General features: G+C 42.1%; 1 protein-coding gene across 3 annotated transcripts in view; it reads left to right on the top strand.

Moving 5' to 3' along the window:
• CHST15 (carbohydrate sulfotransferase 15) overlaps window positions 1–18,867 on the top strand; it is a 44,263-nt gene extending 25,396 nt beyond the window's left edge. For 2 of the 3 annotated variants that reach the window (XM_090145629.1, XM_090145630.1), the window contains exons 2-8: window positions 928–1,989; window positions 2,723–3,062; window positions 6,375–6,521; window positions 10,539–10,695; window positions 14,324–14,537; window positions 16,645–16,792; window positions 17,990–18,867. In XM_090145629.1, coding sequence (XP_090001755.1) covers window positions 1,423–1,989; window positions 2,723–3,062; window positions 6,375–6,521; window positions 10,539–10,695; window positions 14,324–14,537; window positions 16,645–16,792; window positions 17,990–18,180 — 1,764 coding nt within the window. In that variant the 5' untranslated portion in view covers window positions 928–1,422 and the 3' untranslated portion in view covers window positions 18,181–18,867. The remainder of the gene's footprint in view (window positions 1–927; window positions 1,990–2,722; window positions 3,063–6,374; window positions 6,522–10,538; window positions 10,696–14,323; window positions 14,538–16,644; window positions 16,793–17,989) is intronic. The other variant, XM_031597345.2, reaches the window with a different exon arrangement.
• The last annotated feature ends 6,263 nt before the right edge of the window (window positions 18,868–25,130 follow it).

The raw sequence follows: 25,130 nt of genomic DNA, 5'->3' as shown, positions 1-25,130 counted from the left end.
ATTAGAGGATGGCACGTGCCTTTTGCAGCATGGTCCTTCAGCCCGAATGTGGCACCCACAAGTGCTCAAGCGCTCGGAATGAGGAAACATCCACTTGAGTGGCTCCTGCACAGCCTCACCTGTACTGAAGTGCTGGCATTTGAGAGCATTTGCTGAGTCAAGGCCTTGTCTTGGATTTGCTGTGCTGATGGTACATTTCATTTAACTAACGCATCTTGACGTTTTTATTGAGCAGTATGTTTTTAAGATATATTTGACAAGGAATGCTGAAAGCATCTTGCTGACTTTTTCTCTGTGTTACTGGTAGTTGCTCTTGTCCCAGAGCCATTAGGTCCAGAAGCCAGAAATCCTGATGTGAGTTTTTGCTTACGTCTATATTTCAGCCCTTAAATTTACTGAATGCTTTCCTTGTGGCTTCTTTCATTGGCTGTCGTTTGACCTTCTTCCCTATGGTCTTGAAAGCAGGCTGTTGTCTTGTCTCTGCCTCATCTCTGTCCTGGATTCTTGCCTCATTTCAAGGAAGCTAATGTAAGGCTGTTGTGCACAGAGGGTGGGAATTTAACCTGTGTTATTGGCTGCTACCCAAAATGAGCAGATCCAAAGCTGTTACAGAGGTCAGCGAGCAGATGAAGGAGAGACAGTGGTGTTACCTGTGGCAGCCACAACTATTTGCTGATGTGGGCAGGAGCGTGGGTGGGAAAAAAAACAAACAGCAACCCATTGTAGACCCGAAGCCAAGCACTTCCCAGGTTTAATATCGTGAGTACTGTAATTAATGTCCTTAGCATGCAGGAGGCATCTTTCAAATGCTAGCGTGAAATTGCTGGTGATGGATTGTAGTTCTGCCATAACCTCAAATGAAGGTGAACGTGAGTATTACTCAGTTTGCTCTTCTGTTTGACAGTATATATGGCTTTGTTTCTTTAGGTTACGCAGCACAGATCCTTGAGAGCATCTCTGGGACGATGAAGCTTCCAGGAGCAGCAGCAGCCTGGTTTGGAATCTGAGTGCTTTAAGAATATCTGGGAATTTCTACCCACATTTGCCTATTCCAAATCAGAGGACAATGAATTCATTTTATTTTTTGCATATTTTCACACTACATAACAGTTTTTCTTCTTTCCCGTTTTGTTCAATGGGAAAAACTTGAGCCAATGGTGCAGCTGATTCTCACTTTGCCACGTTCCTCCTCCTGAGCCAAATTCCTGGAAACCACGTCCACAGTACGTCTATTTTTGTAGCTGGTGTTCTTTTTTCTGCATATGCCACACGTCTCTTTTGGAGTGCTAACTATTCTGGGTTGAACCTGCCCTTTTATGTTGAAGAGAATTCATAAAATCACTCAAGGAATTAAATAATTTCAGTATTGCAGAAGATGACTCATGCTTCAGAAATGTTTTTGTGGCTGTCCTTGGCTTGTTAATGCGGGAGTTTAACAGTATTAATATGAGGCATTGCATTAATTGTTGCATACACTTATTACCAAATGACTTGAACAGACAGTGTTTCAGATGTCGTGGCCATAGCCACAATAACCAGAAGTGTCCTGTTTGCAAAGGAGAAAATAGAATCCCTTTGTACGCTGATAGCAAGCAGATGAAGTTGCTTGCAGTTTTGGAAGTAAGGACTGATCACAGTGAAAGCTGGAATGGATTTTTCTGCTTGAAGAAGGGGAAGCTATGCAGCTTAATATTTGGGTTGGTAATAATGACTCTAGTGATGGCATCCTATGTACTGACTGGAGCCAAGCACGGCCTGTTGTTAATACCATCTCCCTTCCATTACGGAGCTTTTACAAGCAATCCAAGCTTAATGGACAATGAAAGCCTTAGTGATATGAAAGACCATTACCAGCCTTCTAAAATTAATATTTCATACGTAAAGGATTATCCAAGCATTAAATTAATTATTGACACTATTACTTCAAAGATAGAGTTTATAACGAGACAGCGCCCTGGTTTAGAAGAGCTGAGGAAACAAGAGCCACATGTAAGTATGAATTAAAGCATCTGAAACTGCTTCGTGTTGGTTTGTTTTGAGGATTTGGGGTCGATTTTTCTGAGATGAAAACAGTGCAGCTACTCTGATGTATGCATTGTGATTCACACCACCCGGAGCCTCCTGATTTACGCCTGCTGAAAAGCTGATATTACAGACCACATCCTTCTGACTCACAGGCAAAATGGATGGGCTGTCTAAACGGTCTTGACACCTGAAACAGAAAATCAGACAGTCTTCCGACAGCTGTACCATCTAATTGAATTGAGAACCTTGTCTCACTCAAAGTCATTCTGAGTTAGTCACATCTGCCAGCAACCTGAAATGATAAATAAGGAAGCAGCCTTTCTATCGGCAGTATGCATTCCTGAAAAAAAAAAAAAAGGACATTGCAGACATTTCAGAGTGACTGTAGTTCATACTGGAAGTTAATCTGAGCATTACAACTTTGACTTGAAAAGTTAATTCCTGGGGTGGCAGTGAGGTGGGGAAGTATGGATTCTGGCCTTAAAATCAAAGCATTTCCCATTGTATTCCTCTCCCAGTTCAACTGTTTGTACTGGATTTGGTTCCAATGCCACTAGAAGAAAAAGTTATTTTTTTAAAAAGCTAAGGAGTTATGTCCAAATACAGTTTCTATTGTTTGCTTACTGTGCTAAGTTAGAAAAACAGAGTTGCCATTTTTTTGCTGCCTGTACTGAAATTGTTGTTCTTTATGTTGCAGATGTTTTCAGTAATTCCTAATAAATTCCTTCCAAATAGCAAGAATCCTTGTTGGTATGAAGAGTACAGAGGAAACACAACCACAGACCCTTATACAACAAACTCCTATGCACTCTATTCAAAGCGTTTTCGAACCATATTCGATTACCTCAGGAAGGTGTTTTGGAACCACTTGTACCATTACAAGGACAAACACTACCGGCTACGCTGTCTCCCCCATTTCTACATCATTGGGCAGCCCAAGTGTGGGACGACGGATCTGTACGATAGACTTCGGCTGCACCCCGACGTTCGGTTCTCAGCCATCAAGGAGCCTCACTGGTGGACGAGGAAGCGCTTTGGTGAGTCAACGTGCCTTCTGGTATTCAGGAGAGCTGCCTCTACGAAGCTTTGATGCTTCTTGTATGTATCCGGGATGAATTGGCTGGATTTGTTGCGTGCTGACTGACTTCGTTGTTTAAAAAAAAATGTATATCCAGGTGACAGGTGGTTTTGTTTGGTGATATTTTGGGTTAAACCTTTGGAGATGATGCATGTGAGAGAGTAAGGGGTCTGGAGCACGAGGAGCAGGGATTGTTTAATCTGGAGGAGGTTCAGGGGAGACCTCACTGCACTCTACAACTTCCTGAAAGAAGGTTGTGATGTGGAGGGTTTGGCCTCTTCTCCCAGGCAACGAACAGGACCCGAGGAAATGGCTGCAAGATACGCCATGGGAGATTTAGATTAGATATGAGGAAAAACTTTTTCTCTCAAAGAGTGGTCAGGCACAGGAAGGGGCTGCCCAGGGAGGTGGTAGAGTCACTATCCCTGGTGGCGTTTGAGAGGATGATGTGCTACAAGATATGGTTTAGTAGCTTAGTGTGTAGTATTGGTGATAATAGGATGGTTGGACTAGATGATCTTTTAGGTCCTTTCCAACCTTGTGATTCTATGACTTTATGTTTCATCTGGTTTGTTAGCAGTGGTTTGGAAAATCTAGGGAAAAAAAAATATTAAAATCCTGGATAAAACTGGTGCTGCTTTGAAAAGCAGGAAGAATAACAGCTAGATTGTGCTGGAGATTTAAAGAATAACAATAACTGTTTTGCTTTGCAACATTTTTCTGTAAAGCCTTTTTTAAATGAATAGTGCTGGGTTGGTATTTGATGCATGGTTTTCTTCAGTCCTTCTGATTCAGTAAAATACAGCTGGTTTTGGTAGCAGCTTTGCTAGTGATACAGCTCTAGTCAGATGCTCTGTGTGAGACAACTCTCTGTCAGGAACCTGGAAGGAACCTGGACGTATTTCTAATGCTTTTCCTCCTGAGTGGCATCAATATTTCATGACATGACTCTTCGTCTCTAGAGGCAGACAGCAGCTGAGGTTATGGCCTGCTGGAGCAAGGCACATCCATCTCTTGTGGTTGCTTCTTCAAAGGGTGGCTGAGAGCCATGGGCCTGACTGCATCATTTTATCCAACTGAAGTGTTTATGTCCTTTGTGTTCTCTTTCCCCTGGGTGCCAGCACGGGTCAGTCTTGTGGTTAAAGACTAGATGAGACTCGGCAGGTCCAATTTTAGTTCTTGGCTTTGTTTTGTGCTTAGTGCTTTCCTTAGTACTCAATTTATTCCACCCAGGAACACTCTGTGTTTTCCCACTGATTGGGAAAACCAAGGTTGGGTCCAACTGCTCAGAGCTGGGACGCTGATATCAAAGTTCACAGGATTTCAGTGATAAAACCATTTCCAAAGGGAAGATGCTGTTTATTTTCCAGTGACACTATCTATGCTTCTATTACAGGAGTTTTGGTCTTCACTGCTTGCTGGGATGTGCTCAGCCATGGATCTGGGATTTCTAACCTATACACAAATGGCTTTGTTTTCTTCTCAGGATTTGTGTTTTCCTTCTTGGCAAGTGCTGTGAGAAAGTGGTTCATTTCAAATTCTGAGTGGTAGCTCATATGTAGCGTAGCGCAGAAGTAGCTCAGAAGCAATGAGCTTGGCTTTCATAGAATCATAGAATGGCTTGGGTTGGAAGGGACCTCAGAGAACATCAAGCTCCAACCCCCCTGCTGCAGGCAGGGCTGCTGACCTCCACATTTAACACTAGGCCAGGTTAGATGTATACTTTCTTTGTTTTGAATACAATTAACCCTCTTCAAAGTATTGTAGACATTTCCTGTTATAAATTAAGAGTTAAAGCAAAATGATGAAAACACAGTTTTGCTTTTGAGGTAATTAGCTCCAGTTCTGGAGATGCTGGAGGTACCAGTGTGCATGGGGCTAGTTGAGAACTCAAGCTAGAACTATCATGGTTATCAGGGAGCCTCATGAGAAGGAGCTCATTCTGCACAGGCAGAGGCTGGCTGAAGATGAACGATAAGAACTGCCTTCTAGGCTGAGGGAGGAAAATCAGATCAGTGAAGAAAGCAGATTTGAGACTTGGATGCTGTGAGTGCCACACTGCTGCTTTGTGGATCTGAAGGTGCAGGGACCATCAGCAAAGCCATCTGTAGAAGTTTGTTCCTTCCATGAGAGTATCTCTTTCATGACAACTTTCTTTTCATAATTTTTTTTTTTAAGTTTTTAGTTTTTGAAAGCTGAAGAATGAGTAAGGCTTGCAGAACCTGGGATCTGGCGGGAGGGAGATTGGTAGAGCTGACCTGTTCATCATTTCAGGCTGTCTGCCATTTGGGAAGACTAAATTCTTGTTTCCCTAGGAGTACTTTGTCTGGTGGTTGCTATTTGGATGGGGAGGTGTATAAAACAAATAGTCTAAGCTGTGAAACTGAGTCAGCTCCCTTTAAAAGCCAGCTTGTGGGTATGACTCCTATGCTGCTGGCTGTTAAGTCGTTTAGTTTCTAACACTTATCTGGAGAAGAAGGTCTCTTTGTTCTATGGCATTCTCTAATTCAGTGATTTTTACAAGACTGACTAATTTCAGCTAAAGCCAAATAACCCTCCTGGGAAGGTCTCATTTCACAAATCATCGCTTTCCTGTTCTGCTGGGGTGGCTGATGCTTGGCAGGACTTTGTCCCAGCTTGATTCTCTCTCTTTTCTGGCCCTTAGCCACAGCTTCCACTCACAGGTGTGGTGTGACAATAAATGACACTGTGCATGCAGGGAGAAGGCTGGTGTCATTCAACGTGCCCTGGAGTGTGAGGTGGGAGAGGAGAAGTAAAGTGCCGATGTGGAGCCTTGCTTTCCTGCTTCTAAAAGAGGAACACGTGAATGATTTCCTAGCTCTTTTTTTGCTGAGTGCAAGTTGGTTTGCATATTTGTCATTAGAGTCTGGTTTTAATCTCAATATACTAACTCTAGTGGGAGTCCATATTACTCCGGTTTATACTGCAGAATCTGGTCTTTTATATTCATTCTTAAAGCTAAATTCAGAAGAAAATAAATACAAGCTATTCATGCAGGAGCTATGAAACAGATTACTTAAGATATCTGCTATCATTGTGAATTTATAGCTTAATCGTATAGTATCTTGCATCTCGGCTGCTTCATTATTGGCACTTCTATCTGAGTGTTACACTTCATGGCTCTAATTTTGTGCTGCCGTTAGCTGGCTCAGATCCAGAAATGTTAACGAGGCTGTCTTCATCTACCCAGCAGTTAATCTTGCTCTGCATATCTATATCTATTTAACTTCTCTCTTTTCACTGTTTCTAGGAATCATTCGTCTCAGGGATGGATTTCACGATCGCTACCCAGTGGAAGATTACCTTGATCTGTTTGACTTAGCAGCTCATCAAATTCAGGGTGCGCTGCAGAGCGAGGCTGGAAAAGAGCACAGCGAGATGAATAACATCATAATTGGTAAGGCAGATACAGCTTTCTGAAATGTTTGTATCTCTGGGCTCGTAGCATCTGGAGTTGACGCGTGAGAGGGGCACTTCTAGGTGTGACTGATTCACTGCATGGGGCTGCTGATATTGGTTTTCTCTGCTGTGTGTGGGTAGTGCAGAAGTTGTTAGAAGATGCCTGAGAAAGCAAAGCATGCTTGATGAACATCAGCATTTAATTAAATAATACAATAAAAAGAGAAGAAGGGAATTTGGTTACTCCTTCCAACATAGTTTGTATTTTGCTCTTATTACAAAGGTTTGCCTGTAGCTTCAGGTTCAAACGCTGCAGTGGTGTATGTTTCCCCCAGACGTAGCAAACAAGTTGTGCCATTTGTTTTTACAGTCCTGTATAAATCTTGAGCAACACTTTCCATGGTAGCAATGCAACTCCAGTTGGTTCTTCTCAGGCTCCTTCGTAAGAGATATGTAGGAAGATGGGCAACCATTTTGTGTGCCATCATCCCTATGTAGCCTGTGGTGGATTGAAATAACCTTGGTGAAGCCCTTGAGCTGTTTTGTTACCAACAGAGGTAACACAAGTTCCTAGCAGGAAAATACAGGGTCAAGCTGAGGCTGTCTTGTGGAACTAGGAAGCACAGTCAGGATCCAATCAGAAGATAATTTTATGGTTCCAGTTGATATTACCTTACTCAGCATTAGAAATGTAAAGGTCCAGTTTAGAATTGTGTTGCTCTGTATGGAAGCCTGTGGTCAGATCCAGGCTCTGCCTGGATTTGCTCTCCACAACACGTGGTGGCCAACGCACCTTTGTGCATCTGGATTATGGTGCCTGTGAGGAAAGTCAGCAGGTGTTCTTAAGTTCTGGTTTTGCTTTCTGCTAGAAGCTGAAAACCAAGGGAAAGGCACTTTGCCTCAAAATCAGCCAGGGAAACTAAATGTTGGCTGGTTTGTTGAAAAGAGACTTTTGAAGTAAGCTGAAGTCCTACAGAAATTGGGGTTTTTTGCTTTCCCCCCTTGGACGGAACACCTTCAGAATCTTCTTCACATTCTGACGAAAGAATAATGAACCTATTGTTGACTTGATGAAATGGTGACATTGTCTGCCATCGCCCAGCCTTGGCTGCAGTCATGTCTGTGTGACACCACCTCAGCCTCTGTTGAAGTCTGCCATCTGCACTATCAAATATTCGGTGCTGAGCGAAACTTGTAAGACTAAGAAATATTGCCATCAAGGACATCTGCAGACTTTCCTCCTACTTACAGTAATATCTCCTGCCCTTTTATGGGTGAAGTGTTTATACTAATTATATTCCCTAATCTAATCAGCAGTGTACATCTTTGATTACTTACCTCCTGTTGTAGCTTTTTCTGGAGCTCGATTGTGTTTCTTTTTCCTGTAGTCTCATTTCTTGTTTCATTAAGGTTCTGTTCACCTTTCTTATTAAGTTTACAGCAAAAGTCTTGAATGATTACTCTCATTAAGTCATTTTTTTATTACCTTGGTTCAAAAAAAACCCAACAAAACACACAACCCACAACAACTCTAAAACAAGGCTATCTTGTCTAACTTGAATTTGTGTGAATATCAGGTTTGCTTAGAATCCTCCTCTTCCTTATTTTGAATGATTGGTAACAAAAATCTAATTAAAGCTGTGAGCATTTCAGTTGTTCATCATGTTACATGATTTTGAGAACTTCAGCTTTGTTGGATATTCTACTTAGTGGGTAATAATTGCATTTTTGCAAATTGAGTGATGTCTGCTGAGAGATGAACCAAAGCAGGCAGTGCTGCTCTAGCTTGAGGCATTCCAAGCAGCACTTGTTTATCTGTGGTCATTAAAAGGATGAGTTCACAAGATTGTCTTTTGAAAATATAGTATGATTATAATCCATTAACGACCAAATATAGAAGTTATGCATTCATTCTTTAGGCAGCTTATTAATTCATATTTTCTTTAAGTCCATAAGAAAAGATAATTTTTTTGGTTGCTCTGCAGTAATGAGACGTAATTACCAGCAGTGTTTAATTTATCTCATGTCTAGTGTGGCTCACTCTTTGCAGATATTAAATCTGCATTATTACACAGAAGAGAATACTGTCAAATTACTAGGAGGTGGGTTTTTTTGGGTGTATCAGGAAACTAAAATTATAAGAGTCAGGAGAGACCAGAATGATTTTATTTTTTTCTCTCTTTTTAATTCCTGATGGATGTCTTGTTTTGAGAAGAGTTGCCTTGTGGAACCCAAGCTCTCCAGGGCTGTGCACTGGGGCAGCACCTTAAGTTTCTCTTAATGCTTCAGCGTTGTTTGGTGTCTCTAATTGTCCTTTGCTTCTGCCCCACTTGTGGATGCTGGTAGTGGCAGGTGATCCACCTGAGATTATTTCTGTGGAGTATTCTGGTCTGTGGCAAGAATATCATCCCATTTATGACTAAGTGCAATGACTTTATTTGGTTCTGTTAGCATCTGTGTATGCAGATGTTGTGTTCAGCTTTGTTCCCCCTACATGAGCTAATTAGGACAAATCCTATAGAGAGCATCAAATATGGTCAGAAGTCTTTGGAGCAGTGGAGTATGAAGGAAGATCAAAAAAAGCAGAGGAAGAGGCTGTATAAGAGGACGTGGAGATGGTGGGGATCTACAGTGCAGCCAGACACGTGTTGAGCAGAATGCTTCCCATTGTAAGGACCACGAAGCACAGGAATAGGGCTCCTAATGAGGTTCTAGATTTCAATCATCAGCATGATTGAGGCAAATGTTGCTCAGGAAGTGTTTTCAGCTCAGCCTTTCCTGTTGGGGAGATGTCGTGGTGGCTGCCCAAGGCCCTTCCATGCCTGCAGCATGTTATCCTGTCGCTCTGGGTATGCCTCCTGTCCTTCTCTGCTGGCACAGCTACAGCTGTGTGATGCTTCCTGGCCTGGCCATCTCCTCTTGTCCTCTCTTGGGTCTTTTATGCTTCTGCTTTGCACAGCATGAGATCTGGGCCGAGTGCATTTTAATTGACAAGTCAAAGCATGCTGATGATCAGGCAGTGCCTTGGTTAATTAATTTAGAGCGGAAAAGCAGAGCTGTTGTGGATGCCCAGCTTTAGCCAACAGACCTGATCTCCTCTCTTTTTGAAATGAGGCAAAATGAACATGACAGAAGATTAATGTGTTTTCTAATGACTCCAAGACTTTACTAATGAATCACATTATGCTAAGCTGGTTTGGAACAAATACCTATTTCACTTTGTGTTTTGGCAATCTTTTAAAGTCTTTATTGGACTTTCCCAAGAGAGGAAAACAAGGAAAATCATGTGAAAGTCTACAAGTCTGTAACATTATTATTTTTTTTCATCTTGTTACCTTTCATTGAAGGAAAAAAAAAATTAATGAAAAATCTCATTAACAAGAATTAGCTTTCATTAAACTTTCAAAGTCTGGAAGTTGCCAAAAGGTTTTTATATATGTTTTATTAACATATCCATGCCATGTGAATGCCAGTATGACTTCCAAAGAGTGGGAAGGCTGAACCATTCAAAGCATCATACCAGATCATTTATTCAGTAGTTGGAGCATCACACAGCTTGCTCTGATGGGGATGCTGCTGTTTGTGCTTCTCCCTGTAGCACTGCTTTGAGAGTAAGTAGCTTAAGAATCTAAGAATGTAAGAATCTGACACTTAACCATCTGTTAATCTTTAATACTTGACTTCTTTCATAAAGGGATGCTTCAAATTGCAGTGACTGAATTTAGTGCCAGTGCTTTTGTTCTATTTCCCACGTGCTCACCAGCTCTCCTGTTTCTGTTCTAAGCAATACCGATCCACTGAAGTGCTGGTTTCCACTTCTTTCACTGGTTTGTTGCAAGCTGTAGCTAGCAGTGTGAGCATTCTATCTCTGGGGAGCAGCAGCCAGAGCAGTCTGCAAGAACCAGTAGGGTGTGCTGGAGTTTGCAGCTTTTAAATGGTCCATAACAGCGATCAGAATTCCACTCTGATACAAGAAATGAAATGACTTACCAGGAGAGATGCTTTCTATTTCTAGGTGAAGCCAGTGCCTCCACCATGTGGGACAACAACGCGTGGATTTTCTTTTATGACAACAGCAGCGAAGGAGAACCTCCCTTCTTAATCCAGGATTTTATCCATGCCTTCCAGCCAAATGCCAAACTTATCATCATGCTGAGAGATCCTGTTGAAAGGTGAGCAAGGGTTGTGTTGTAAAAGTATGCGAGAACATTTACATGCCTCAGTGTAAATAATCCTGTGAAGTGCTTCAGTTCATATTAAATAATAAGCTTTATGCCTTCAAGGACATACCACTCCAAATAAATAAGATTGCAAAAAGCTCCAGAATCAGCTAGTGATAAACTTTTTTAGTAATAAAATGCTTAGTGCACCATTCAGAGCTCATTTAGACAATGTTATCTTGCTGAACTAAGAACTACTCAGGAGCTCATCCTTGGCCTTCCTGTCTTTGTGAAGGAAGATCTCTATCTTTGCAAAAGTGTAAGCTGCTCTTGAGTGGTTTTCCACTGTTTTGGTCACAATGTCCTTTCTATCTGCATTTTACTTCTCTCTCCTGTCTTTTAGGGGACTTTTTTCTGCTGCCTCCTTGGCAGGAGGAGGATGAGGAGGAGGATAGATATTGGGGAGGGTGGAGGAGAACTTTTCAGGTGCCTATTCAGGTTACTTGGGCCAGGTTACTGGGGTCCCTGTCCCTGGAGGTGTTAAAGAAGCGTAGAGATGTGTTACTGAGGGATGTGGTCAGTGGGCATGGTGGGGGTGGGCTGAGCTTGGTGATCTTAGTGATCTTTTCCAACTTGTGAGAGAGGCAAGCAGGATGCAGATGTCAGCAGGCACCTACACACGAGCTGCAGAGCTGTGCAAGTGCTGCCCATCTCCCATGAGAGCAAATACAGATCTCAGCTTTTAACTGCTTCTCCTGACCTCAGGATTGAGCAGATGATAATGCTATGCAGGAGAAGTAGTTGAAGTGGCTCCCTCATGTAAATTAGCAACAAATTCCCTGATTGCTTTAACCATCCTCCATAATGTGCGTGCCATCTATAATAAGGATGAGATGGAAAGTGAGCTTCACCTCCCTTACTGTTTTTATAATCAATTGGCTTCTTTTTGTTTACAATTCCCAGTGCCCTTGTTGGTGACAGCTCACCTGAATGGCAGAAGGGGCACCTGGGGACAGTCACCTTGCAATATTTGGGAGGGTGAAGGAGCTGCACAGAGCCTGGTGCATGAGAGGCTCCCCAGAATGGGGGATGTTTGAAGAACCTCAAGGTTTGGGGTGGTGGGCATTTATATCTCATTGTAATGGATGGGTACAGAGGGTAATGACTTTAAGGAGCTGGAACAGCTGAAATCCCAATCAGTGAAGGTTTTATTTCCAAGCAGATGTCCCCAGAATTAAAAACAGATGGGAAGAAATACGGAAAATCTCTTGCTCTGCAGAGAGAGAGAGATTGTCTTCAATATTGTAGCTTTCCATAAGATGTCAGCAAGTCTTTAACAATCTGGGTTTACTTTAATGGATGACTAGAAATACTGAGCACTCCTATTAAGCCTTTCAAACAAGTGACATCGTGCCCATGCTGTATGTGATGCCTGCTTTGCCCCGTATCTCTGTCCCAGCTCATTGTTGCAGTCCTCAGGGGCTGTTGGGCATCAGTGTCCTCAGCACTGCACAGTCTGGGTACTGTGCTTAGTACTGTCCCTCTGCTCTGAAACAGAACCCTTCCATTTAAATACATTTTTTCCCCTCCTTTTATTGCTCGTGAAACAGGACTAATCCTTAACTTTTGTGGTAACTCTTCCAAAATACGAAGCAAACTGCCAGTAAGATATTTCAACATCTATTTTTTTTTAGGCAGTCAGCATTAAGTTAGTATCTGTAGGATCATTGATGCAAACAGTCTGCTGGGGTGTTTCTCCAAGCAGTTCTTAAAACGCCATGATCAAACACAGCATGCAATGCATGGTATGGCAGAATAGTGTTAATTCTGTAAATGGAGAAACCTTTGTGAATTTTCTGCTTATACCATAGAGAACAAAGGTGCGATGCAGTGGCTGGGGCTTTGCACTGCCTGTGCAGCTGGGTGGCCTGCAGGCTGATGCCAGGCAGCATCACCTAAGCACTGAGTTGGTATCTGCCAGTTGGAAAGGATTGTCATTCTTTTTTAATAGTTGTTGCATTGAGTGCTACTGCTTTTTTCTTTTTTATAGTTTGCCGCAACTTCTATTTTAAAGGGTGTAAAAATTAAATGAAAGCCAGTCTGCAACATATGCACCTCTTCTCCTCCTTTTTAAGTGAACAGATAGTTTTCATTTATGTCATGTGGGAATTAAGATCCTGTTGTTGCAAAACACCAAAATAAACAAGTGCAAAGGGGCTATTCCTGTGCTTAAGTGCTTTGCTGGATTAGAGCCGAACCTTTCCAAATAAAGTGATGAATTTTAAAGTACCTGTGGCACTTCAGGGAAGTTTAAAAATAAATAAAGCTAGTGCAGTACAAAAGGCTGCCACAGCAATAAAGCGTGTCTTTTGAATGAGGCTGATAGGATCAATGGACTTGTGTTGAGGGGTGGTGCTGTGGAGTTGTGATGTGCTGCAAACACAATGGGAAAGCAACTCCTTCTCAGGTTCTCAGGTGTTTTGAGGTTGACTAGATAAGAAAGAAAATGAGAATACCACGTTCCACAGATGGTTCACTGTCTTAATATTGATGCCACGCTACAGCGTCTGCCTGGTCTCTTTCAACCAGGTGTTGTTGGAAGAATTTAATCAAGTTCTTAAGGATTAACACACAAGTAGATCTGTTACTTGGATCTAAGTTTTGGACTGTTTTCCATTCCACTTTCCCCCAAGGGAAGAGATTTTAGGTGATCTTTTCCGAACAATGTTAAACAACCATAAAACATGTACTAAGAATTATGCCATAAGGGGATACCTCCTGAGCTGCAGCTTAGAGGAATTCCTGCTGCTGGTGGCTGACACAAGGCTCTGCTCCTACCCAGAGATGGGGCCATGTCCTGCCATCCTCAAAAATGGAGTGGGACTGGTAATTTGGGGGAATTTTGAGAAGTTGATGTAGAAACTATTTGGGATTTGAGATGGAATAACTGCAATAACTGGACTTTTTCCTATATTTTATTATCATTAATACCAGTTTGGTAACTACAGAAAAATCACTGTTTCTAACTCATCCCATTCCTCTTTTGGTTTTAGTTGTAAGCTTTTGAGAACTGTTTCTATCCATAGCAGTGCAGAGCATGTGGTACAGAGGGGTATCTGTATCACCTGAGACCAGTTCTAATGTACATTTAAATTATGTGTGTTCACTGGAACAGGCTGGCACTTGAGCAGGTTACCCAAATGAGCTTTGGGTGTCCCATCTCACGGGATGGTCAAGGCCAGACTGGATGGGGCTCTGGGCAGGTTGGATGGCAACCGTGTACAAAGCAAGCACTTGGAACTGAATGTTCTTTAACATCCCCTCCAACCTGAGCTATTCTACATGTCCAAAAAGTTTGCATTTAGGAGATACTTGTTCATGCAATTTACTAGGGTTTGGATTTCATATCATGCTGACCTTGCAAGCAGGGATGAGGGTGAGTAGCTCCCTGGAGTAACTGCAATTCTGAGCCAAAACCCATCAAAATGAGTACAAAACGTGATGTTGCTGAACAGTGCGGGTGGGGCAGTGTTACTCACACATGGCTCTTCTCTCAATTCATGCCACTGATTGCAATTGTTATGTAAATAGATGGTCCTTCATTTCCTTTCTCATTTACTCGCACGTATTTCATTCACAGATTGTACTCCGATTATCTGTACTTTGCAAGTGCTAATAAATCTGTGGAAGATTTTCATGAAAAAGTGGCAGAGTCGCTGCAGCTGTTTGAGAATTGCATGCTGGATTACTCCCTGAGAGCCTGTGTCTACAACAACACCCTTAACAATGCCATGCCTGTACGTATTCCCAATGCCATTGGATTCCTTGCTTGTGGAACAACACGCTGTGTCAAGGTTATTAAAATGCCCAAATACTATGCCTATAAGCATCAAGAAGTAAAATTCTCTTTTCATTTGTAAAGTGGATGACATAAATACACATGCAGGCATGTAAAAGCTGATGTATTGGCTCAGCTGTCTCACCAGTCTGTTCCCTGATGAATGCCAACAGCAATAATATGGTGGTTCTATTGTGCAGGCGTATGGAGAGCACATTTAGTGAAGATTGCAGTTTAATGTGTAAGCTTTTTTGCAGATCTCTCAAAAAGTAGCTCTGGCAAGGATATCTGTGATATGAAATTGCCTCAAAATCAGAAAAAGAACTGTGCGTTCTTTTTCAAGGAAAGGCTAGCAGTAACTAGATAAAACCTTCTTTTTTAGAATTGTGGACATCCAAAAATGATGAGAAGTACAGAAACTGCTGCCAGGAGATCAGAATGCTGAGCCTGTCGTACCAGAATTCACATGTTTAGTGTAGAATTGGCTTCAAATTTTGCTTGAGGGAGAGAAGAAAGGCTTTGCAGAATAACATGGAAGAGATTGGCTTGAAGTATCAAGTCTCGCTAGTTTGCCATTCGATCCTGTTTTATTTGCTAAGACTTCAAAGGCCTCGGAGGGAATACTGCTCTCTTTTGTCACCAGGGTGAAGCTATTGCCTCCTCCAGTCAATAAAATAACCATAAATAAAGTACCACAGAGTTGTTTGCCAAACTGCTGTAAGAGCTGCAGGATATTCCTCTTCCTTACTTCAGCAGGTAGATGGGAGCTGCCAGGCTTGGATGGAAGCCTCCAGGACCTCACAGATATGAGCTGCTGCCAGGCAGCGTTATGATACTTCCTAGCCATCTGATTGCACAAATGTCTTCTATTATAGGGAAAGAACCTTTTTTTCCTCTCTTCTTCTGAAACACACTTCATTTGTTGTCTTAGGCAGCCCTCAGAAAATGGTATGAACACAGGCAGGTGTTTGTAATAAAACACAGATGCTAACGGTTCCTTGATGGACCTCAGCCTCTTCTTCAGCCAAGTTAATAGGCTCTTTTATGTGCATCGTTTGCTGCAGACGTAGGGATTATTTTCCCCTAAGAGCTCATTCGATTGTCAGTTGTGACTTCTTGCTAATTGTTGTAACAGAAGAGTTTTGTTTTGCTACTGGTTAATATCTTCCTAAAAGAAGAGAGGCAAATGTCAAAGATGTTGTCACTGTAAGTGATGGGTGCCAACATGTACAGAAAGGGATGTTTGTTGGCTTGTACTTGTGGAGAATCAGTGAAAAATACATTAATTGGAGAAAGGCATGCAGGGTCACAGTGATCAAATCAAATGTGCAGATGCAGATGTTATGGGAGAGAGAATGGCTTGGGAAATTAATGCCTTTTGATGTGCAGGGGGAAACACTGGGACTTAGGAAGGATGTAATGTTCTGGAAGGATAATGGTGAAAAAGAAGTCAGTACAACATACTATACAGGGTAGAAAATTAAGTTTCTTTCTATAGCCAGGAAAACACATTATGATAATAATGACTCAGCAGTAATTCAAAATATGGATTATTTTGCTGGAATTCAGGTGTCAGCGTAGGTTTCATGAGTCAATGTAAGAAACAAAAGAGACTTGTTATCTGTCTTCATCAGTTCCGTGGAAATGTGACTTGAAGTTAAGCATCTTTTATGAAAAGCAGTTATGATGTGGGAATTGTTCCTCTCTCTTAAGCCTGAAGAGATTTAGAAAAATATTCATAAGCGTAGCCAGAGGCTGGACTTCTAAGAATGTCAGACAACCCTTTTAATACTGCAACTTGTTATGTAAAACCAGGGCAGGGAGATAGAGACAGATTAGGTCAGGGCAAGCTTTCCCATCCGTTCTTGTCCTCACTGGTTTGCACAAATTGGTGCTTCTGCCATTTGGAGTGCATGGTCGGGCCGTTTGTCAAATGATTTCTCCCCCCTGAGACCATCTGCAAAGATTTCCATTAGCTGCACTGAAAACAAGAGGAAGATTAAAACATTTTCAGGACTGTCTTCTCATGGTCCTTCTAGAGAACAAGTCTGGGAGTTTTGCCCACGAGACACGGGCAAGTGTTGTAAATGAATTATTTTCTTATTTTTTTTCTGTGCTTACAGGTAAGGTTGCAGGTTGGGCTTTATGTTGTGTATCTTTTGGACTGGCTGACTGTTTTTGACAAAGATCAGATACTCGTTCTTCGCTTAGAGGACCATGCATCAAATGTGAAATACACCATGCACAAGGTGTTCCAGTTCCTGGATCTGGGTAGGTGTTGTCTGGCTGCTTGGAGATAAGTACACACAAAATTGTTGTTATCCTTCCTCTAGGTCATTTCTGCTTTATCAGCAGACAAAACAGAGATGTGTGAATCTGTCTTGAAGGATACATTGATGTTGTTGCCTTGAGTCAAATAAAATTCCCAAATTTCCATAGAACAGTTGGTATCAGGGGAACTTATGGCTGCATTAAGAAAAAAAATCAAAACTTTGTGCAGCATGGAGAGAGAGCTTACCAGAAAGAAGCCAGCTCTGTTTCTGAAGGCAGGCAGGGCTTGTTTGTCGTGGGCTCACATAGGTGCAAGATCTGTCTCATGCAGCTTAAATAACTTAAGTGCTACGAGGTTGTGAATGCTGTTGCCAACTAAAAATGATCCAGCATCTAAGTTTGCATATGATGAAAGGTGGTGTTTTTGGCTGGGAAGAAAGGGGAAATCATATTTTTGCTGTGTTGACTGAGATACCTGTTGCTAATCCCTCGGCCAGCTGTTGCTCAATGTTGATTTGACAGTAGCAAGAGGACAAAAAATGGCTGTAGAATAGTCTGGCTGGTCCAAACGCTGGTCCAGATGATGAGAAAGTTTGAATGTAGCAGATTGAACAGATCAGAAGAGCTTGGCATCTTGAAAATGGTTTATGTTGGAAAAGTCTATGGGCTCTTTTCTTTCTGTCATACACAGTCAAGGGCTAAGATGTAATCCTGGAAAATGTATATGTACAACCATAGCTTTGTGTCAGTTTGATCCCACTGACAGCCTCAAAAACAACAACAAAGGGCCTTTCATGACACAAGTGAGTCCGATGGAGTTTCTATCTGATATTAGGCAACTCACCTCATAAAAAGAAATAACAGTGTATAAGAAGTTTGACTCTGAAATGGACGGGGATTTATACTCAATGTCTTCGTTGTTTTCTGAAAACAGATCTTTTCCTTCAGAAGTGATTTATATTGCTGGTTTTAGGGATGATTAATTAACGTGAGAGAAAAAAACATATTATTTCCATATTTACTAAAAGTGATTTATTTTACTAATCTAAGTCTGTACTCAATATTCTGAAACGTAGTCTCTGCTAACACAAATTCCATTTGTCTTCCCTTGGCAAGCCTTCCAAGTTAGTCATTTGTCTTCTTTAGCAAGGGCATTGCTGGTGAAAGATATTAAGATAGTATTCTGTTTTACTGCAGGACCTCTAAGTGAGAAACAAGAAGCTCTGATTACAAAAAGTCCTGCGTCAAACACCAGACGACCTGAAGACAGAAGCCTGGGACCCATGCTACCAACAACAAAGGCAATTTTAAGAGATTTCTACAGGCCTTTTAATACAAAACTGGCACAAGTTCTTTTTGATGATGCTTTTTTATGGAAGAGGACGTAATCTGTAAATTTAGTGCCACAAATACAGTGCTTAAAGGAGTTTTTATTTTTTTAAATTCTATTTTTGTGCGTGGATATTTACATGTTTTTTCCCATTCCAAAGAGATGCCGATTGAGGAGATGAGACTCCTCTTCAGTCAGCACGCTTCGTGACAGCTGTATCACATTTTCCTTGTGAGAATGTAAAGCATCTTGCTTATCATTTTCTTGCAACTTCTTTTACCCCAGCAGAAGAATGGAGTGGAAATGCATTAGTACAGAGGTGATGTCTTACACTCTTGGCTGGGATGCTGAAGTGTAACCTTACCTAAGATGCTGCAGCACGGAGTCAGCATCATTTTCTTACAATTACACTTATAATCTCATTTTCAATATATGTAATTCATTCATTTTTTTTCAAACTATCAATGTCATATAGTCATTAAATTTTTTTAATTGAATTCAGGCAAGATTTTGTTTCTTCTTGTTCACAAATGGTCTTCACTCACACCAGGATTTCTGTATCTCCTTAATTCTGAAAGTAACCTTAATAGATAATCACACTTGCATACATTTCCAAGGCTGATTTATATCTTTAGTAAATGGGCTTTCCTAACCACGGTTCTTGTGGCTGTCTTAAAAGAAATTTTCTATTCACATAAGAATGAGTGATTGAAATGTAAATAATTGGCCATCTTCAAAGTTTACTGTAACAAATCCATTTGACTTCTGTTCTTTGTTTATACAAATATATATTACCTATTAATATCACACATTTTCCCAAGAAACAGCTGTTGGGCTTGATTTTAAGTCCAGTGCTGGCCATGGTGAGCATTTATGAGTTTTCTTTTGGTTCCTACACAAGTGTTCTGAGCAGGAAGCTCAGCACCATCTGTCCTCATGGGAAAGTTATGTTAGCTGCTCAATCAGTTGCATGTTGTATCTTTCCCTCTCCAGAAAAGGTGTGTATAAGAAGTTAAAAAGGGGCTGGAATTAAGACTTGATGGAAAGCTGTTTTAAAAACAAGAAACTTTGGATTCATTCTAATGTTTGGAATGGCTAAAGTAAGTAGTTTGGGTAAGTAGTTATGGTTGACCAGAACTGGTTAGCTCTGCTTCAGAAGTGCTTACAGATCAAGAGCTCTTAGAGAACTGAGAGTGGATTACTTCATGTTCTCTGGGTTAGAATCAACACGGTATGCTCAGGGAAACTGAACACTCATAGCCATGTATTCCTGTTTAGTTGTCAGCTAGATCCATGATCTGATGGATTTGATGATCTTCAAGGTCTTTTCCAACTGAGTGATTCTATGATGCTGTGATATTACCTCACCAGCCCTAAATGCTTGTGAGTTTTATTATTGTTTATAGTGTGTATGATTTGTTCACAAAATTAGTTAGTGCTATGCTGAGGCATGATGGTGAATTTCACCACTTGCCAGGGAGGTTCTGTCCCATTGCCTGGGTGTGCAATCTAAATTAAAATACACTGCATGGCCAAAATTTCTACTCTGGGTTGGATCAGTCCCAGCACTCTTCACAGGTTCCCAATATGAAGGTGGATGGTGATGGCCACGTGTTCCCAAGTGTGGGTAAGTTCAGCAGAGAGCTGTGTTCTACATGTCACTGTGTTGTGTGTAGCTCCATAACGTGAGGAGAAAGAGCCATAACTATCAGTAACATGGCAGGAGCCTGTAGTCTTTCCAAAAGTCAAGTTTCCAATGTGTTTGCTTTTGCATCACCTCTTCCCTTTCATGAGCTCCAGAAAATCAAATAACATTTGATTTTCTTGTGTAATGGTGGGTGTTGGGCCACTCCCCTGCAGCAAGAGCACCGCTGACCTTCAGTGGCTTCTCTCTGGACTCACAGCAGGCCCATCCCAAGATCTTCCACTTCCCTTTATCCTTTCTCTTGACAGCTAGAGATGCAAAAAGAATACAGTATCATCGTTATTATTCAGTGCAGCACTAAGTTGGCCTACCTCCCCAAAGCAGTAATTTGCCAGGAAACTGGACATGCTATCAAGACGTCGTGTTCTCATGTATGCCAAACTGTAGCAGTGGCTCTTTGCAAAGAGCTCAGAAAATGCATTCTTCTCTCTGTTTGCTCTTATCTCTGGTGAACGAAAGTAATCAGGTGAAGATGCAGCTTTCCTGAATCCAAAGGCACCAGGGAAGGGGTCAGTTCCAGATGTTTTTTTGCTGCTACTGCAGAAGAATGTGAAATGTGTTCTCTGTAAGACCTTGCTCTCTCAGGCCAAGCACACCGGCTGGAAGATGCAGTGAGAACAAAGGCTCTCCTGCTAAGAAAAACAGGCTGTGATTTACACAGAAAAACAATACGTTGTTATCTGTTGAGTCCAGCAGGCTTGTAGGCTTCAGCTAAATAAGATAAACAGCGAACTTACCATAGTACTGAATATTCTGTTCTACCAAGAAATGAATCTGTCTTTTAGCCGGCGCTGTTTTATGAAAGATGGGGCACAACTGTGTTACGAAGTTATTCCTGCTGGATACCTCTCCCCAGCGGTGTCTGTTCTGAGCTGCTGTGTCCTTCGAACAGAAACCCTTGTGTTGCAGTGCCATCGTGTGGTAAACATGCACAATACTGTGTCCATTGGACGTGTAGTTTCCCCTCTTTCCCCCTAACGGTGGAAAAAGAAAAGGCGGATAAAAGGGAAAAACACACATCCTTTTAGGATCCCCAGATTTGCTGGATCATGTTATTTTCGTAGTACTTCTGGGATAAATGTGTTAATAAATAGAAGTCCTGGTTTGCAGAGATGCTGCTGCAGGGTTTGGTCCATGCTTCTATCTGTACTAACTCTCTGACATGGTTTCAATCACAGACGCCCTATCATCAGCAGCAGAGGTTTGAGAGGTTTTGGCAGTGTCCTGCTGGGTACTTTTCCCTTGAAGTCACAGCTCCTATGGAAACTGACAGCTCTCTGTGCTGCCTCCCTCGGTAGAGGAGCACTAAATGTGATTGCCAGTGTGGCAGGGGTTTAATGGATTGCCAGGCTGAAATGTACCTTTGGAAATTAGAAGCCTGCTGTGTGCACACTAAGCCACAATTAACAGAAAATAAGGCTTTAAGGAGACAAAAATAGTCATCAGCATTTTGCATTTCACAGGAAGGAAATGCTTCCTGTCCCTTCTCACAGCTGCTGAGCATCCATTTGCTTGGTGGAAAAGCATAGGGTGGTGTGCTGTGTTAATGTTTCTGGGTCTGGGTGGGGACAGAGGGACTGTGGGGACAGAAGGAGTCCATGACCCCTTCTCCCCCTCCCGTTGGGCCAATTAGATCCATCTGATATGGATAATCTGGAATGAAGATGCTGAAAATATAACAGTAGGGGCTTTAGAAGTGCTATTTAGCCACCAGAGTAGCAGTTACTGGGCTAACAACTCATGGCATGGTGCTGGTGGCACTGCATGTGGCATCATAACCAAGTAATGCACAGGAATGCTATCCTTAAGCAAGGCCATTCTCAGACTAATTCACAGTTATTTTCTTGGTATGGCTGTATCTCAGCAGAAAATGATCTCTTCTAGTTTAATAATGAATGGGAATGAGCAAAGAGAAGGATTGTGCTTGCACACACAGCATTGCAGTGGAAGGCCAAACCCAGCCTGAGAACAAGCTCCTAGAATTGTACCTGTCCTCATCAGCAAGCTGGGAAGTGTCCCCCTGTCCTCCTATTTCCTGGATGGTGGGGACTACACATCCCAGCTCCTCTCCTGGTGTGCTGAGATCAAAGGTAAAGTGATGAAAACTCCTGTCTGGTGGCACCTGGGGAGAGGACCAAAGGGCACAGCAGCTGCAGGAAGGTGTAGGGGATGGATGAGAAGAGAATCCTGCAGTTGAGTCAAATGAAATCCTGGAGCAGTGAGAGAAATCGATCAGGTAATATTGCACTGAAGAAAATAAAACCAAGTAAGGTAGGGAAAAAAAAAGAAGAAGAAGAAGAAAGAAATTGAACAGAGAAATAAGCAGAAAGAGGAGAGGCATTTGGCTGTCAGACAGAAGGAGAAATAGATTTTTTCTGAAGAGGCTTAGGAAATGAAAATAATGATATAAGTGGGTTTAATTATGTCATTTGGCTCAAAAGGTTTCAGCTGAGCTCACCCTAAACTGTGGTCTTTGGGAACCCTCTCCCCTAGGCTGGATGGGATGGGTCTGCAGAAGTGCTGCACACTGCCTCTGTCCGACTTGTACAGCAGAGTCCAGCACTGCAGTTGTGATGCAGAAGGGGGAAACCTTTTTAAAGGGAGTAAAACAACTAGATGATTGTGGGAAAGGACTGAAATAAAACACGTGTTGCTTAACTAGGTTAAAAATCTGAGAGACTGCATGCTACCTGTATAGCTAAGAGCAGGGAAGAGTCAGCATTAGGAGTGTTTTCTTTAATTTTCCCCTGATTAATTATCTGTAATGCACAGCAGCAGAGGGCTGCAGCTGCTGCTCGGGGCTCCCCAGGTGCTGATTTTCCACCAGAGGGCAGCGCACGTCTGAAATTCCGCTGTGGCTCGCAGGGACGGAGTGCTGTGGGACGGAAAGAGGGACAAAAGCAGTGCTCGCAGCCTGTGATTTGTAAGTATCTCCCCCAGAATTGCACTGAGCATTAGAGGGAAAGCGATTCTCAGTGCTGCACGGAGCAAAGGTGCGTATGTTGACTCGTATGCAATGTAACTCAGTATAGCTCAGGGCAACTGGAGAATGGGATAAAGAAACAAAACGTGCGCAGAAGGACCATCTGTGTGTCAGAGGGTATGAATGGTATGTGCTAAAATGCTGCTTGCATTGTGGCATTGGCAGTGAGATCCCCTTTTGCTCTCCTGGTGGAGATAACCAGCACTCTTCTTGCTTGCTCTGACCCAGGCTGCCAAGCACAAATCCCTTCTCAAAGCTCAGCGCAACGCTAAGGATTCTGAAGGGAGCAAAAGAAAACTCCCTGTCTTATCGTGATGGGCATCCTACAGCATCATACGTCAGGAAAAGGGTGGTTGAACAGTTTTTCACCACTGAAAAATGCTTTTGTGGCAGCTGTGCGCTAAGGGGTCTGTTCAGTATTTCTTGGATTATTTAAAGATATTTGTTGCGTACAGTGTTGCCTTATGGTAGTATTACCAAACTGAAGGGAACTGAAGCGCTTTCTGCCTTGATAGTACTACCAAAGCATGAAAAAAAAAGAGTTATTAGACTGGAAAATCCACACATTTAAGTAACACCTCTTAAACAGGCATGTATGAGTCAGTCTCTGAATCACTGCGTAGCAGTGCTGCGCCGTCCATCCCAAAGTCAATCCTACAACATCTGTTCCCAACCCAAAGCTGCAGGAGCATGATGTGTGGCTAATTTAACAACTAATCCGTGTGCTTCTCCAAGCGGATGGCAATCAATGTATTTGCAGCAGGTGGTGCTGTGGAGCAGTCCTGTCGCTGTAACTGTGGCTGAGCTATTTTTCATACTGTGTTTGAAAAGTACTGAATATATACATTTACTTTCAGCTGATTTTTCCAATAGTTTCCCATTCTCTTTGTGTTACAGAGGCCTGTATTGCTCAGTGAACACCCCGTGGGTATGTGTTGTGTAATTAGAGGCTGGGGGGTTGCAGGCAGCACAGCGGGGACTAACGCAGGTATTTGAGACAGAACAATCCAGCAAGCAATCAAAACCCGAAGTTTCTGAAGCCAGAAGGTTCAAAGCACTTGGACCAGCCTCAGTGTACTAGCAGGAGCATGATAAAACCTCAGGAAGCAGAAGCTGTTGGTGTCTGGCGCTGCAGGAGGCAGGCTTTGCTGCAGTTAAACTGCTGGCAGAGCCAGGGAATTGGGAATGTTAGCACTTCTGAAGTCCAGGAACTGAAGTGCTGGAGGACTTGGGACAGTGAGAGACGAAAGGCTCCAAGGGCAGTCCGATAGGGTAGGAGTGATTTGCTTTCTTTTAGGGAAACTAGAGTGGATGCAATGGGAGCCAAACAGCAAGATGTGCTCACTGGTTATTGCTGTTGTGGCAAGGAGCTAAGAAATTTTACACGTTACATCTTCAAAACCCGATGAATCCTCACCTATGGGTGCTGAAAATCTGTTCCTGCTCTTAGGACCTCATTCTTGAAGAGCTGCATATTCTTCATCGTCTACATTTTCTATATTTTCAGGAATGTTGTGCTGCATCAAAGATTTGTTACTTCAAATAGTAACAGATCCAGTTCAGGGTTGTAGACACCAAAGCTGAAGGAAAGGAAGATGGTCTTGCAGCTAATGAACCTTTCTGGGACTCAGACAGTAGTAATGACTGTTCCTTTGGAGCTTGGCAAGGCCTGTGTGCAGACTTGGGGAGGATTTCCCATGCTGCAGAGATCCAACCTGGTACTTACTTTACTGATTGCTTTAAAAGAACAAGGCAAAGAGGAACACAAGTAACCTAATTGATTAATATCCTTATGTTTTCAAATTCATGGAGCTTTTTACAAAGCTTTGTGAAGGCAGTAAAAAAAAAACTGGTAGTTCCTAAAGCCAAAAAAAACAAGAAAATACTGAGATTGTTTAAGATCTGTCATTAGAAACATTGTTCAGGAAGTGTAATTTTGCATGCTTCTCCCTTTTAGCCATTCCCTCCTCTCTTTATCCTATCACCAATGAACAGATTGTTACTGCCTTTCAAAAATAGGTGTCTGCCATCTGACTGGGTAAAATAAAAATGGTGAATTTTCTATGCTAATAGTTTAGAAGACCAGAAAACAATAAAGGATATAAAGCTGTAAAACAGTTTCCATAGCAAATACCAAGTGCTAGGCTTATAGGTAGCATAGGTAGTGCTGTGATTAACAGATACAAGTGCAGCACCTCGAGTTTTCTCTGTAACACATTAATATAGATGCAGGATCTTTCAGCATTAGGTTATGCAGTATTTTAGGAAGTCTGCTGATGGAGATGAAGTTATGATGTTTACCATATGCTTTGGGTTGATG

The sequence above is a fragment of the Phasianus colchicus genome, chromosome 8, assembly GCF_987193195.1.
Source record: "Phasianus colchicus chromosome 8, bPhaCol1.hap1.1, whole genome shotgun sequence".
NCBI classification, from domain to species: domain Eukaryota; kingdom Metazoa; phylum Chordata; class Aves; order Galliformes; family Phasianidae; genus Phasianus; species Phasianus colchicus.
The sequence above is the reverse complement of the archived record's forward strand: the minus strand, read 5'-3'. Positions and strand labels throughout refer to the sequence as shown.